This window comes from Schistocerca piceifrons, chromosome 5 (assembly GCF_021461385.2).
Source record: "Schistocerca piceifrons isolate TAMUIC-IGC-003096 chromosome 5, iqSchPice1.1, whole genome shotgun sequence".
NCBI classification, from domain to species: domain Eukaryota; kingdom Metazoa; phylum Arthropoda; class Insecta; order Orthoptera; family Acrididae; genus Schistocerca; species Schistocerca piceifrons.
The window spans coordinates 323,023,908-323,039,737 of NC_060142.1; the positions used below are offsets into that span (position 1 = coordinate 323,023,908).

At 42.1% G+C, this 15,830-nt stretch overlaps 2 protein-coding genes across 2 annotated transcripts in view; one reads left to right on the plus strand and one right to left on the minus strand.

Annotated features, from left to right (window-relative positions):
* The window catches only part of LOC124797926 (unconventional myosin-Ie-like), a 365,871-nt gene that overhangs the window by 95,828 nt on the left and 254,213 nt on the right, over nucleotides 1-15,830 (plus strand). The gene's annotated exons all lie outside the window — the stretch shown is intronic.
* Nucleotides 385-15,830, minus strand: part of LOC124797927 — a 50,382-nt gene continuing 34,936 nt past the window's right edge. Inside the window, exon 2 of the mRNA XM_047261060.1 lies at nucleotides 385-1,726. Coding sequence (XP_047117016.1) covers nucleotides 1,390-1,726 — 337 coding nt within the window. The 3' untranslated portion in view covers nucleotides 385-1,389. The remainder of the gene's footprint in view (nucleotides 1,727-15,830) is intronic.

Here is a 15,830-nt window from a genome sequence, read left to right on the forward strand (position 1 = left end):
ATAAGAGAAATTAGGGCGTGTAAAGAGACACGTAGGCAGTCATTTTCTCCTTGCTCTGTTTGCGAGTGGAACAAGAAGAGGAATGACTAGTAGTGGTGCGGCATACTCTCCATCACACACCCTGTTTTGTGTTGCAGAGTATGTACATAGGTGTACATGTACAGATTCTGTTTAGACGTACATACGAACACAACAGTAACAAAATTTCATGAATCATACTAACACAGAATGTGAAATTACAAAATTCCCATTACTTTTTGAATACACTGCATATTAACTGATACAACTGACATTATTGACTTGTGTGACATGTGCTCTATAAAACCAATGTGGATGAATGTATAATGGAGTGGGTAAAACAAGATAGCAGTACACAACTTCATCGTTTGTTAAAGTGTCAAGAACATCTTGAGTTTTAATGCTCCATCAGAAGTAAAAACAGTTATGTACACTGTTATAAATCTCACAGAATAAGGCATCACAAAGAATGCCATATACTTGTTGAGACCATTGGTACACTGATTGCTGAGTAGGACCTGCATATCACAGTCAGTTAGACTTGTTTTTGTGATGTGCATTTCATGTACTCACACAGTTACACGATTTGGCATTTATTATTTGCCATAAGTAATTGAGACAAACAAAGTTTTTTTCCCCCCAAGAAAGTCCTTCATAATATGTATTGTATAGAGTTCTTAAGTTAGGCATGTTTTGTCATCATTACAATTTTATACAGACTCGTACAATTGTTAATTATATTTGACATCCAACCTGCTGGAGCAAAAGATATTAGTAGAAAGAACGATGTATGTCTGCAGCTACAAGTTTGGTATACAAATAATGAATTGTTTGTTCACTTGCGTTCAAACTTGCTTGCATACACACGCCCACCTATACACATACACATATATTCAACAACTACTTTTAAACACATTTATAACATATCTTTTGGACAAATCAGTCTTTGCTTTCTTTTTAAAACAGAGTGGCAGGATTTCAAGTTGCCACTTGGGCATAAATTTGTGTTGAGGGTTCCAGCTTATTTTGATGGTATGGGCCATCAAAGTTACAGACTACAATTAGTTACTTCTCAGTAATGATTGCAAATTGCAGCTACCGGTATGTCTTTTCAGTTAACTCACATTATTAATTGTGTACACATGGGGAGACTGAATGATACCTCAGAAATATTCCCAAACTGTCACAGATATGGTATCTCTTTGATAGGAAATACAACTATTTCATTAAATTGTTCAGTTTGACAGTTCAGTTGCAAATCACCACCTGATCGTGCTGCACAATTCTACATCTCATCACAGTGAAAACAGTCTTTGAAAATCTGTGCCTACTGTGACAACGTGGAAGATGGCAGTCAGTTTCATAGAAGAATTAGACAGTGTTGGGCAACAAGTCAGTGCGATGTGTGTATCGCTGCACTGTTGGTGTAAAAAGTCTTGGAGGCAGTGTAACTGATGGGCGCTGCCTGTCTTCCCAGCGCAGCTGTAGTTGAATCAGTGCAGGTGTAGGTCTATGCTGCATTACTGTTCGTGATGGTGGTGCTGGTATTTGTTTTGGCAGTTCACTTGATGTCACGTGAGACCTTGGTTCCACAGTTGCTGCACGAATGTCTCTCCTGTTCCTTGGTTCAGCTCCAGAAGGAGGTCGTGGTAGTACTACTGCTCCAGCTATTGCTGTGAGTATGGCAAGCAGCCCCCAGATGCTGCATCTGAAACCAGAAGTGCATTGTGTTTTATGGAGATATTAAACAGCACCAGCATTAAGTACTAAATAGGAATAATAATAATAATAATAATAATAATAATAGTAGTAGTAGTTGTGCCTGTGTTTGTCCTAAAAATGTTCCTTTACCAGCTTGTAGGTGCACTGTTTATGACTGTCATGTCTTCCTCATAGTAAGGTCAATGTAATTCATTATTTATAAATCATTTTGTAACTGGAATGAAAATATGTAATCAGTAATTGTAAGTCACTGATTATTCATGTCAATGAAAGACAAAACAAATTACATTTAGGGAGGAAAATGGGAAGCAAAAACCTTATGAAAATTGGAACTGTAACAGCTGCATGTCCCTTATTAATAATGTCTTCCGATAAATTTATTGTAAATTTACTTATGACAAAGCACTATTGTCCATTTGACTGCTGGTGTCATACACAGAATACCTACTCTGATAGTCATCTGTAAGAGGAAAAAGTTCTGTTGGTGTTGATTGGCATTCTGCTATGTAAGAGCGAAAGGTACTTCTTTGACTAAGAGTTTTCTGTTCATCAGAATTCAGTTACAAAAAATGAATAAAAACCTTGATAGACAGGGACCTTTGCTGATTGAGATCTGTTGCCAGAAGAGAGGTATAGTACCACTTTGTATGTATAATGTACAGACAACTGTCCACAACATATTCCAGCTTAATGAGATACTGTAGAAGTTAAGGATTTAATCAAAATTGCTGATCGATTGTTGTTGTCGTCGTCGTTGTTCAGTCCAAAGACTGGTTGATGCAGCTCTCCATGCTAGTCTGCCCTGTGCAAGACTCTGCAAAACCTACAACTGTATTCAAGTCTTGTTCTTCCTTTGTAATCCCCCCTCCCCTCCCCCAAACTTCTTCCATAACCAAATTGACATTTCCTTTATACCTTAGGATGTTCCCTGTAAACCATTCCCTTCTTTTAGTCAAGTTGTGCATACATTTATGTCCCCCCCCCCCCCCCCATTACAATTGAATACCTGCTTATTTCCTACCTAATCTAGAATTCTTATATAGCACTACTTTTTTTCAAACTTCTGTTCTCTTCCTGTATCAAATACTTATTGTCCACATTTCACTTCCATACAAGGCTAAACTCCAGGCAAGAATTCCTAACATCTAAATTGATATTAGATGTTAACATAATCCTGTTTTTCAGAAATGCTTTTCTTGCTATTGCCTGTCTGCTTTTTATGTCCTTCATACTTCCACCTTCATTAATTCTATTGCTGCCCAAATAACAAATTTCAACTACTTCTTTGTGTCTCATTTCTTAACCTACTTCTCTCAGCATTGACTGATTTAATCCTCTTACCAAATTTCTGCTTGATTTCCCTTATTGCTTCCTCAGTGTGCAGATAGAATAACATCAGGGCTAACGTGTGCTACACTGGCCCGCTCCCTCCCAACTACAGCTTCTCTTTCATGCCCATTGACTCTTTTTACTGGTTTCTGTAAAATTTGTTGGTACCTTTTTCTCCATGAATGTTTGCTCTTCTACCTTCAGAATTTCAGTGTGTGTCTTCCAGTCAACATTGTCAAAAGCTTACTCTAAATCTGCCAGTGCCATGACTGGAGGTTTGTGTTTTTTCAACGTATCTTTTAGGGTCTGTTGTAGGTCAGTATTACCTCAAATGTTCTTACATTTCTTCAGGACCTGACCTGACCTTTCCAGATGTCAGCTTCTACCAGTTTATCCATTCTTTTGTAAATAATTTGTATTATTATACTGCAGCCATGACTTATTAAACTGATGATTCAGTGGTATTCGCACCTGTCAACACCTTCCTTTGTTGGAATTGGAATTATGACATTCTTCCTGAAGTTGGGAGGGTATTTCACCTGCTTTTTATATCTCGCACACCCAGTTGAATAATTTTGTCATGGCTGGTCCTCCCAAGCATCTCAGTAAATCTGAGGGAAGATCATATACTGCAGGGGCTTTAGTTCCTCATAGATCTTTCAGTACTCCGCCAACTTCTTCTTGTAGTATCATGTCTCCTGCTTCATTTTGACCTAATTTCTGTTCTCTTTCTATAATATTGTCTTCAAGTTTGCCTCCTTATATAGGCCCTCTGTATATTCCTTCCAGCTTTCAGCTTTTCCTTATTTGCTTAGTGATGGCTCCCCATCTGAGCTCTTGGTATTCATACAACTGCTCTTTTCTCCAAATGTCTCTCTAATTTTTGTACAGGTGCCATCTATTTTTCTTCTAGTTGTGCATGTCTCTACAGCCTTGCATTTGTCTTCTAGCCATTCCTGTTTATCCATTTTGCACTCTCCCTCATTCTCATTTTGTAGACATTTATATTCTCCTTTTGGTGCTTTATTTTTATATTTTCTTCTTTCATCTCATAAACTCACTATCACCTATGTTATACAGGGACTTCTACTCCTTATACTTCCCAAAACAGCAAATATGATGTCAAGGCTGTGGTGTTGAATTTAAATAGGAACGTGCCTATCGTATGTCAACTTTCATTCTGTAAACTAATTCTGTGACCAAGTTGAGAGGACACCACCCATTGTCATCTTATTCCTGCAGTGCCATTTGACATATGCGTTAGAGGGAGCGTGTGGTTTGCACACCTCTCTCCCAGCCTTTTACATGCATAGTTCATTCTTCTCATAAGGCTAAGTGGACTAATCTCCTGCTGGTAAACAAAAGTCCTTGATGATGTGGAGCTCCAACACAGGTCAGGTTGTGCTGCAGTAGCAAAGTTTCCCATAGAATTACAAGTTCTGATGAGTCATCCTGCCTGTACTGTCAGTGCTTTCAAATTTCATTCCTGTGGTTTGTAGTGAATAGGTCTGTATGTATATCAAGTGGTCATGCCTATTAGTAATTTTGTTAGTAGACCTTGAGAAGGACTTTGATTTTAGTTCAGTCAGCAATTGAAAAAAAATTAATTTAGTAATGCATTTGGTGTTCACCAAGATACTCTTCCTGTTATGAAACAAGTTGAAAATATCATGTAAAAAAATAAAAATTGTAATCAGAACGAAAAAAGTGGGCCCAAAAGGTGATGCTGCCTTCCATTCTGAGCTGTGAACAGCTTGGGCCTATAAAGGTCTGTTATGGATGACTGAAACCTCTAGCTAGTTAATAAGGTCGGTCAACCTTGGTTACGACAGCTTGTTCTCAGTCCACATACTGCATCGCCCACCCGTCCTTAATGTCCACCACCTGTCCTGTTTATGGGTGTTCAGGCGTATGCTTAACGAGTCTACCATTCCATCTACCCTTTCTCTTTTCTAAGGCTGTTGTAAACAGTAACAGAATGAAGGTTGTTTTTCAGCTCGAAAACAAAGGTGCGCATAGGTAAGTGTGGGATAGAAATCACCCTCCACCCACGGTCTCCCCCGGGAAAACTGTAGGCGAATGACGGGATAATGCCTTAAGTATCACGACTCCCCACCCCCTTGCACGGCCCTCACCATATTTCCTTGTGTTCCTGCGCCAGGTATAGTGTTCCATGTCTAAGTTCATCGACCTCACGTTAAATATTAACTGTTCTTCCTCTTTCTCTAAATAGTGTACCGTATTGGGCGCACACCACGTTGGTCAAGTGAAAACAGTTTTTTAACATAGTAATATGTAAATATGAATAGAAATACCACAAAAGAAGTTGCAGTTAATACGTACGTTACTTGGATTTGCGTGTAAATATAAATGACACACATGACTTGTTTTGTACTTCCGTATGTCCTGAGGGTTTCGTAGAGAATTTCAATGAAGACGCGACACTAAATTTTGACGATTTTTTACCCTCTAAATAGGAGATCGGTTTGGAACAGGTTGTGACCCAACTCACTGATTTTGTTTACCGTTCTCCCACATAAAGTTGGCATCACGTGACTCGGCTTAAAGTAAGTGGATATTGACGCGCAGACATAATCTGGGAGGTTTAAATTTTTGGAGAACAGTGTGTTGGGCAATGCCTTTTCATAGATGGGAAGTGTGACGTGCACAGACACAACAATCAGTATCAGAATTGCATTTATTTTTCTGCTGTACATGCTGAAGTTCCATTCGTCATCTCCAACAGCATCCTCGGGATTATATTTCAGTACTGTGTTTAGAATGAAACATGATAAATAAGAATTACTCCGTGTGCGATCAGTGCCGTTATGATGAAAAGACAGGCAAAGGATAATATCCGTGTTTTTTGTCCTGCGCGCGCGCGAACATGGAAGCTAGGCGCAAATTGAGACGCGTGTGGCGCGACGCAGCGCAGCGCGCATTTTTGTAACATTACAGGTTCAAATGGGACCGCGCAAATTGCGACGCGACGCGACTGGGACGCGACACGCGCCTGCGCCAGGTCTTGCGGCGCTGTGGTTGTGGCACAGTTTCCCGCGTCGCGCGTGCCTCGCTAGCACCGTGGGAAATTTGAGGCGGGAAGTGGAAAAGTAGCCCGGCCATATGCTCACATCGGAACGGCGCATATGAGCAGTGGTTGTATGCCCATAGCATAAATTTTGCTTTACTGTGTACTACATGTTTTTGCCTTTGGGTAGTGTTTCGTTTTTCGCCATTTAAGCGCTCCAGCTTTCTTCGTTAGTACATTATACTTTTCTGTTATTTATATCTGTGTAGTTTTGTTTTGCTTTGTTTTTCTTCTGTCAAGAAAAATGCATACTTCAGTAACTGGTGAGCCATTGGCCGCTGGAATTGTATCATATGCCTCCGCGGTGTTTTCAGATCGCAAGAAGGGACAGAGGGTAGTGAATAAGGAAGCAAGGAATATTATAAAATCATGTGGTTAAGAAGCAGGGCAGGAAAGTAAAACAAGGTTATCTTCTCGCTGCCTAGTATGCTGGCGTATCTATACGATCTGTTGCAAAAAATTAGAAAGGGATAATCTCCACAGGTGTAATCCCTTTGTGCTCCTGGTAAAAAGCGCCCAAGATCTGAAGTACAGAAGTCTCACTGTGATTACTTGGATATGGATGTAATAATGCAATACGACACACTGTACTACATGCATGTGAACATCACATTTCCACTGAAAGCTAGAAACAATCGAAAAGCAGTCACAAATAACAATGTTTTTATTAGTTCGCCGCGATGAGACAAAGCATTTCAATTGTTGCAGGCACATTATGAGCATCAATAAACTAATTATACAACAGGCTATACAAATGAAGAAAATGGTCAGTATTACTACGAAAGTAGGAATATCCTATAAGAGTGTTATGATAAGATATATTTAATTTGTTGAAATGTGTCGCGTCCCAGTCGCGTCGCGTCGCAATTTGCGCGGTCCCATTTGAACCAGTGAAGTTACAAAATTGCGCGCTGCGGTGCGTCGCGCTACCCGCGTCTCAATGTTGTGCCTAGCCTTGTTGGGTGAACACCCGCTCGCCGCTCACCTCATGTCGCCACCCATATATATGTGGGGCGAGTGGGTTGAGCTCTCTGTTCGACCATCATGATTTATGTTCTTCTTTGTTTCTCTTCGAGTGAATGTTTGGCACTGCGATTGTCTGCTACAAGAGTCCAGCATCTCAGGTAGCGCGCCGTGTTAATCTCGCGTCGACAATAGTTTAAATTGTAACCTCCCCTTACTGCTGTTTCTACATCATTAGAATCATGCCCATTACCCATATATGCCATCAGATGCATATGAGATGAATACAATGAAGACAAATCAATTTGTCCGTAACCCATCGTGTACAACCCACTCATCTCTGAACAATTACTGCAAACTACATCCTTTTGAAACAGTTTACTGTATCCATCCTTTGGTGTCTCTCTATAATCCCTCATCCGTCGTCCTTTAAACACTCCTCCCTCTCTCCCTCCCACACTTTCCCTCCCTCTCCCCCCCCCCCCTTTCCCTCCCTCCCCATATTCGGTACTACAAATTTCTATTTTTCAGAAATGAATTTCTTGCTGTTGCTAGTCAGCATTTTATATTATCTTCACTCCGACCATCGTCAGAAATTTTGCTGCCTATATAGCAAAACTCATGAGTTACATTGAGTCTTTATCCCTAACCTACTTCCGTCATCACCACCTGACTTCATTATACTGCAGTCCATAATCCTTGTTTTGCGTTTGTTGATGTTCATCATGTATCCTCCTTTCAAGACACTGTCCATTTCTTTCAACTGCTCTCCCAAGTCCTTTGCTCTCTCTGACAGAATTACCGTGTCATCGGCAAACCTCAATTTTTTTTTAATTTTTCTCCCTGAACTTTAATTCCTACTCCTCATTTTTCCTTGATTTCTTTTACTGCTTGCTCAGTGTACATATTGAATAAGATTGGGGGTAGGCTACAACCCTTTCTCACTCCCTTCTCAATCACTCCTTCCCTTTCATGCACCTCGACTCTAATAACTGGCGTCTGGTTTCTGTACGAATTGTTAATAGGCTTTCGCTCCCTGTGTATAATTCCTGCTACCTTCAGAATTTCTCAGAATTTCGAAGAGAGTATCAACATTGTCAAAGCAGTAGACACTGTTGCTACATGTAACACTTCTGTAGGTTATGTTTAAATTCCGTTTACTTATACTGTTAGTTTTATTAACATCTGAGCGATTAACACACCCAGCGAATGTTTCCAGATGATATTTTGTGTCCGCCAGTGCAATATCTTATAATTCTTCAGAGCGCGTTATTCTCTTTTGAACGCCGCTCCGAACCTACTTTGTAAATATACTGTCGCATATGCCTCTGTGATAGTATCTATCAATCTTGACACGCAGTCAGTGATTGAAGTTGAGTGTACAGTGGACTGGTGTAGTGGTGAAATAGTTCTAGGACGCTTAGAGTCGTAGTCAGCCTTCTCTCCACGATCTCACCAGAAACTAAGTTGGCAAGAACGTCATTTTCCGGGAGAACGGCTCCAGCGAAATGCGATGGGTGAAGAAAGGCCGCAAAAAAAGTTTTGACCGTAGAGGAAAGTGTAGCGAGAGAACTTTCACGGCATTATGGTGGTGCTGTGGGTGCTTTGGCAGCTGCACCACACCGGCAGGCATGCTGCAACAGGCTTTCAGCAGTCAACATTTTACTGAGAAGTGGTTTGATTCTAGTTGAGATTCATAAGTAATAGTTTCAGAAAGTTTTCCATTTTTCAGTTTATTTACGAGTACATAATACGCACCAAAATACTCATCGGAGACTCGTTCTCAAAATTAACCATGCAGTCCTAGTTTTTATAGTGAAAAGTGCGCTAAATATGCAAGGTGCGTTAAACATGGCGCGAATGTAGTCATCAAGTTACAAGTTACGCAACAGATCGATCTGGACCTCGGTCTACGCTACAGGTCAGTTTGTCATCAGCCAAGATTTCAGGGGGAGTCCACTATTACGCTCTAGCTGAAAGAAGTTACCAGTGTTAGGACTAATGGTCGCTACTTGCTGAAGAAACAAGCAATTTTCGATTGATATTAAACTACGTATTTTTATTCAGTGAACGGAGAAATCACGTCACACGCGTCTTTGTTCATAACAGGCCTAAAAAAGAAGTCATACAGAGACACGTATAATGTAGCCAAGCAGAAAAGGTTATGTTGCTCATTTTTCTTCCTTTTCTCCAAGTCCATTTGATCTCTTCCTAGTAGAATCTGTTAGGCACTTTGATCACATTGCATCGTTCAAGGAAAAATTACAGAAATAGATCAGTAATTGAGTTTCAAATCGTGCTATGCGCAAATAAAAGCGGCGCGTGCGTACAGGAACTGTCAGAAACTGTGGGCTTCATTTTTCTAGCATTGTAAGACATATTCCGTCATAATGTTGCGCCTAAACCATGTTGTTGGCAGCCAGTACTAACTGCTTGATTTCGAGAAAATTCTCTAACGTGCAGTAACGAAACTTAGCGCTGCAGGCTTTTCATAAGAGCTCTCAGTTGCTTCTAGTACGCGTGTGCAGACAGGAGTGTGTGCAAGTTACCAATACGTCCTTTTCTCCAACAGTGGTAACCCATCCACATCTACAACTATACTTCGCAAGCGTTATTGTCTGTAGTGGAGAGGACTTTGTGCACAATTTTTTGTGCCCCTTTTCTTATTCCAATCGGGATTGGTGGACTATAAGAGGAATTGTTTTTGTGCCTCTTTGTGAGCTCGATTCTCTTCAGTTTTATCTTCTCGGTATTTCGCGGGGAATCAATATGTTAATTGACGGTTCATGGAAACTATGATCTCGAAATTTTACCAGTATGTCACACCGTGATACACATTGACTTTTGTAGCATCTGGCTCTAGAGTTGGGTAAGTATCTTCGTGACTTATTCACGCATACTAAACTAATCTGTGACGAAACGCTGTGTTCTTAGACCTCTTCAATCCTGTCTCGTACGGATCCCAGATTGACGAGCAGTATTAAAGTAAACTGTCGGACAAGGGTTTTGTAAGCTACCTCCTTTGTTGATGGACCGCACTTTCTGAGGAATCATTTACTGAATCTCAGTCTAGCATCTACCTTTCCTGTGATTAGTTTTATGTGGTCGTTCCACTTTAAACCATTCTGGAAGCATCCTCCAGGTATTTAATGGATGTGACTTTCCATTGATAGTTCCGCAGTTGTGTAATAACATAGTAATACGCGAGTGTAAAACGTGTTCAGAAACTGTTCAACAGCCGGACGTCAGTGTTACAGAATTTATAGTTGTGCGCATCTGTGCGGCGACCCTATTTGAAAATGGGAACTACCTCCGCTTTTTTCCAGTTACTATGAAAGCGTCGCTCCTCTAGCGACCTACGGTAGACAACTGCTAGAAGCAGAAGCAAGTTATACGTAATTCCTTCTAGTGCATCCTTATTTCGACTGTGACGGTGCACCCAATTTTTAACATTCTTCTGTCGCTTCACATTAAAAAGTTTTTCTACTTATGGATGAGCACGACCCACGTTCCATTTCGAAACAGTGCTGTGCTGAACACTTACTGTTTCATACCTTTTGTTCCGTTAGACTTGAACCAGTAAATCCTTCATCCGCCATTCTTTGAAGAATCGAAGTTCTAAGTATAAAACAGTTTAGAACTTTCGATTTCAGTATAAATCAGTTAAATGTTTGACGGTAAGGATGTTTAAAGAGAGAAGCTTAGAAAAGGTTTGAAATTATGCCTAAAGCTTGTTGAAAAGTCGCTAAGTGCACTCATTCTCAAATATTTCTCGGCCAATTTCGGTTGAAAAAAAGATTACAAAAAGTGCGGAATTTGTTGTGGGATATCGGGGAATATTCTCGCGTCAGCTCATGTAATTTCATGAAGTTCCGATAGGTGGCGGCGCTGTACTTAGCCTTCAAAATGGCGTCTTTAAAGGAGGTGCGTTCCAAGCAGAGAGCTATCGTTGAGTTCCTTTTGGCGGAAAACCAGAGCATCGCAGATATTTATAGGCATTTGCAGAATGTCTACGGAGGCCTGACAGCGAACAAAGTAAGGGTGAGGTATTGAGCAAGGCGTCTGTCATCTCAAGAAGGTCGCGAAAACCTCCCCGATCTTTCGTGTGGCGGCCGGCCGCACAGGCGTGACTCCTGCAATGTTGGAATGTGGGGATATTCTGATTCGAAGTGACTGACGGATCACAATCGAACACGTTGTTGCGCAGCTGGATGTCTCTATTGATTGCGCTGTCACACTCGTCCACTAGTTAGGATACTCAAAAGGAGTGTGGTCGCCGCCTTCCTCACCACCTAACAGAAGACCATAGAGAGCAACGCAGGACCATCTTTGCGGAATTGCTTGTGCATTACGAGGCTGATCATCAGTTTTATTTGTCGAACATCGTCACATGCGATGAAACACTGATTCACCACTTCGAACCGGCAACAAAACGGCAGTCCACCTCTCCTCCGAAGAAAAAGCTGAAAACCACACCCTCAGCCGTTAAAATCGTGGTGTTGGTCTGCGTTAGCTCTGAAGGAGATATCTTGTTTGATGCCCTCCCACAGGGTGCAACGATCAATTCAAGTGTATCGTGAACAAACGACTTCATTCTATTCGTCGCACAAAAATGCAAACGAACTGCTTCTGCATGACAACTCAAGGCCTCACACAAATCTGCACACACTGTTCTTCCTCATCCACCACACAGCTTGGATCTTGCACCGTCCGACTTTTTTCTGTTTGGCCCAATGAAGAACGGACTCCGCGGGAGGCAGGACATGGATGGCTGTTAGGTTATTTACGCAGCCAGTCGTTGATTCCGACTTCGACCAGTATAGTGGTATCTTGTGGTTATACAGGTGCTCCCAGTAAGGTGATGTTAGGTTGTTGTATTGAACATATATTATGTTGAAAAATATGGTTTTTCAGACAAAAGAGTGGTGAACAATACGGTGTATTGGAATCCTGAATAAAACCAGTCTTCTTTCAGAAAAAAATGTGTCGCTTTACGTATTGAACGCCCCTCGTACTAGGTGAATATGGTCTGGATAATTTGCGCGCCGTGAGTTAAGCTGCCACAAGACATATACACAGTTTCCAACAGTAATACTTGTCTTACTTCGTTAAGCCTTTAGCCTAAATGGGTAGATACCTCCTAATGGGCAGATACGTCTTAACGGAAATATTATGTCAGCATTTTAAATTCGGTCAGTAATTATATAAAAAACTGAAAATCAAAATTTTGTTGCCCATGGTAGTCTGTAGACAGGTAACTTGCAATTAGGACCGTACAGATATTTGACACCGTCTGGTCTCTGCTTTGTCGAGGATATCTGCTTTGCACTTTCACAGGTTGAGAGATAGGCGTTTACAACTAGTCACATCTCGGCGAGATTTTAGACTTGAGACGCCGGCTTCTCGGAAGGCGTCCGTTCCGCTTGCGCTGTCTGTCCAGCGAGCATGCAAGGGCAGCGACGGCGGTAGCGAGGCGCGGCGTGGCGCGGCGCTCTGGTTTCTGCCGACTGCACAGCCGAGTGAAAGTTATTTCGCCTGACCGCCCGTGCCTAGTTGTCGGCGGCAGGCGCTCGGTCTGGTAACCTTTAGCTTAGCTGTACCCGCGGCAAGGTCGGCCGCATGCGCACGCACACGCAACACGCACTGCGCGCATCGGTCGCGCACGTCCCGCCCAGTACGCGGGTGAAAGCCGGGGCAAGGCGCAGCGCGTGATAAGAGAAACTGTCGGGCCGTGCTACGCGCCGCCGTGGCCCGTGCCCGCCACAGGTGCTCCCCTGCGTCCTTCGGCCTGCCGTGCTTCCCAACTGTTATCGGCCGGCCTCAGTGGTGTTTAACGGCCTTGCTTTCTGTGTGACATTAGGGGCGGAGCGAAAACAAGCGGACGTGCGTCAGTACGTCTCTCCGCTGTAAAAGGTAGGCGAGCGCGAGCAAACGGCGTTCGGCGGAGTTCGTTTCGCATGCGTTTGTGTTCGCCCGTCTTTCTCTGGTCTTTTAAGCCCCTTTTACGCGATGACTGTCTCAATCGACTACAGTGACACCTCTCAAGACTACACCTTTAAGCCGACCTCCTCTCTAAACTACCGTAGTCTTAAGGAACGAAAATAAACTTCCATAACACTAAAGCGCCTTTGTCCCCTTTAACCCTAGAATACTGAACTAGTTTCGAACCCTTCCGTACGTATACCTTCGTCGATTCTACAACAACACCTAGGTTTGGCTAGGAAAATTAGTAAAAGCGACGCGGTGGTGGAATTATAAACCCTCGCCTTGCTGCGAGGACGGCGCACCCCTCCCGTCCACAACAATTCTGGGGTACTGAAGGGGAAGTTGTTTGTCGAATTGAGTACCACTAATATTCTAGCGTTAAGATAAGCACCCCTTTTCCCGACCAGCGACCACTCGTTAATTAACAGTGTTCTCCCTTTAAGACGACCACAATCAATCATAGAAGGAATTGAAACACGGTATTACTGTAAGGTTTCTCGATCTTTAAAATTTCTTTGTCATTTGTACGTCTAACCGCAAACAGTTCAGAATTCTCCCCTGTAATAAAGAATCATGGCAGCCATGGCTACTCCAAATAAAAGAAAACCTGAAGTTTCAAAAGAAAACTTGTTCTTCTACCAGAACAGTGAATTTCCGTTATTAGAGAAATTGAGAAAGTAATATCTCAGCGTCAGTTAGCTAGTGAGTTTAACAAGTTTAACTGTGGAAAAAGTCAAACGCAAAATACCATTGCGAATCGCTGCAGGTATCTTAAGGAATGGAAAGAAAACGCCAGCAAAAATTCAAAGAAAAACAGTGGCAACCATTTTTAGAGTGGGATTATAGAGCACGTCCCAAAAGATTGCCCGTTAGTGGTCCGATGCTACAAGAAAAAACTCTTAAATTTGCTTATGATCTTGGAAGTCCTGATTTCAATGCAGGGGTATAGTATTGTTTTCCGAGCAGTCTGTGGATAACCTGCAGAAGTTAATCAAGATTTAGTATCCGACTGGATGTCGAGACTTAATTATAAATACAAGCGGCTATTGCGATAGTGGCATTTACAACATGAAGCTTTGCCAGACAAAGCTCTGAAGGGTGAATAACTTAAATTTAAAAAATGAGCATTCAGAAACGTAAAATATTACTTTACGTAGATAATGCAACATGCCATTGCAGCGAAAAGTTTGAGATGTGGAAGTTAATTTTCCTCTCAACACAACAGCGTATTTTCAACGTCTTGACCAAGGATTGATCCGGTCTTTATAAGAAGCTTTTGCGATCTGTATTTGCGAAAATGGACAACGCTACATCCGTTTATTATCTAGTTAAGTCTGTGACCGTAGGTGATACTATCAGCTGGATTCAAAGTGCGTGGAATAAAGTGAAAAACAAAAATTAGAAAGTGCTAATTAATTCTGATTTGCAGTCTTCACAAAATGAGGACGCTGGGGAAGAAGAAAGTGACGATGAATCAGTAAGCGTTCTCAATCAGCTGCGCCATGCTGCCAGTATTGAATTGGATGTTTCTACGATGAACGAAGAAGTTGAACGCTTCAGTATTGTTGGTAACTGGGAAGACATCGTTACAGAAGCCAACCCAGATCTTCAGTGTAGTGACAACAAAAACAGAGATAGTGAAGATAAAGTAATTCTTGTAGTGGCTATCCCATTATGTTTTTCATTGTAGCAGTTGTCATTAATTGTGTTTAAATGATTATTTCAGCGTCACATTTTAAGTTGATCACCCTTTAAGAAGACCACCCCTCCAGATGACCACTTTCTCACAAAAATTCATGTGGTCGGCTTATAAAGAAGTTTCCATTTGTGGCAAGTGAGTTTACGGCGGACGTTTTATTTCCGTACTGAGTCTCACCTGTCACGAGTGGTCGTTCTCGTTTTGCACATCATCGATAAAACTGGGTTGTTTTGAGAGCTGTCTGCTTTGCAGTTTGGCTCCCAACCGGCGAAAGTGAGATTAGCAGGGACCACTCTTTTACGAAAAATTCGAAATATATAAGGGGCGATCCAAAAGTTTCCCTTCGAATGCCTTGGATATATCTCGGTGCCTATATACCCGCGTCGGAGTCGCGCCGTTATGCCTGTGTGCTGCAGAAAAGCCCCCAAACGAAAAAATTTTCATCGCCCCTTTCACAGTATAGTGGACAGTCAAATGGCAGCGAGACAGATGGAGTAACCTAACCTAATCTAACCGAAGGTAATCAGCTGTTCATTGTTTGAAAAGTCATCGCGATAATTGTTAATAAATTTATTCCACTGCGAGACCAAGACTGTATCTGGGCCGCACCTCTTCGCCTGAAGCAAATTTACAGGCACGAATGTCTTTCTTCAGGCTCCAAAAATATGGAAATCGGCTTTGGGGAGGAATCGGGACCGCATGAAAGATGTCTGAGACGGGCCCGCGTGGTGCCAAGAGTGTGTCGACTATAGTGCAGAATTTCGCTGGGAAGTCCTTACACGGTCTTCTTTACGGCCCCGATCTGTCCCCAAGCGATTTCCATATTTTTGGATCCCTGAAGAAAGACATTGGTGACCGTCGCTTTGCTTCAGACGAACAGGTGCACCCCTGGGTACAATCTGGGTTCCGTAGGCAGCCGCGAACATTTTTCCATGAAGGCATTGATCGTCTTGTCTGACAGTGGGGTAAATGTGTTATGTCTCGTTTTCATTTGAGTGCCCCTCGTAGTAACAGACATTAGAAACA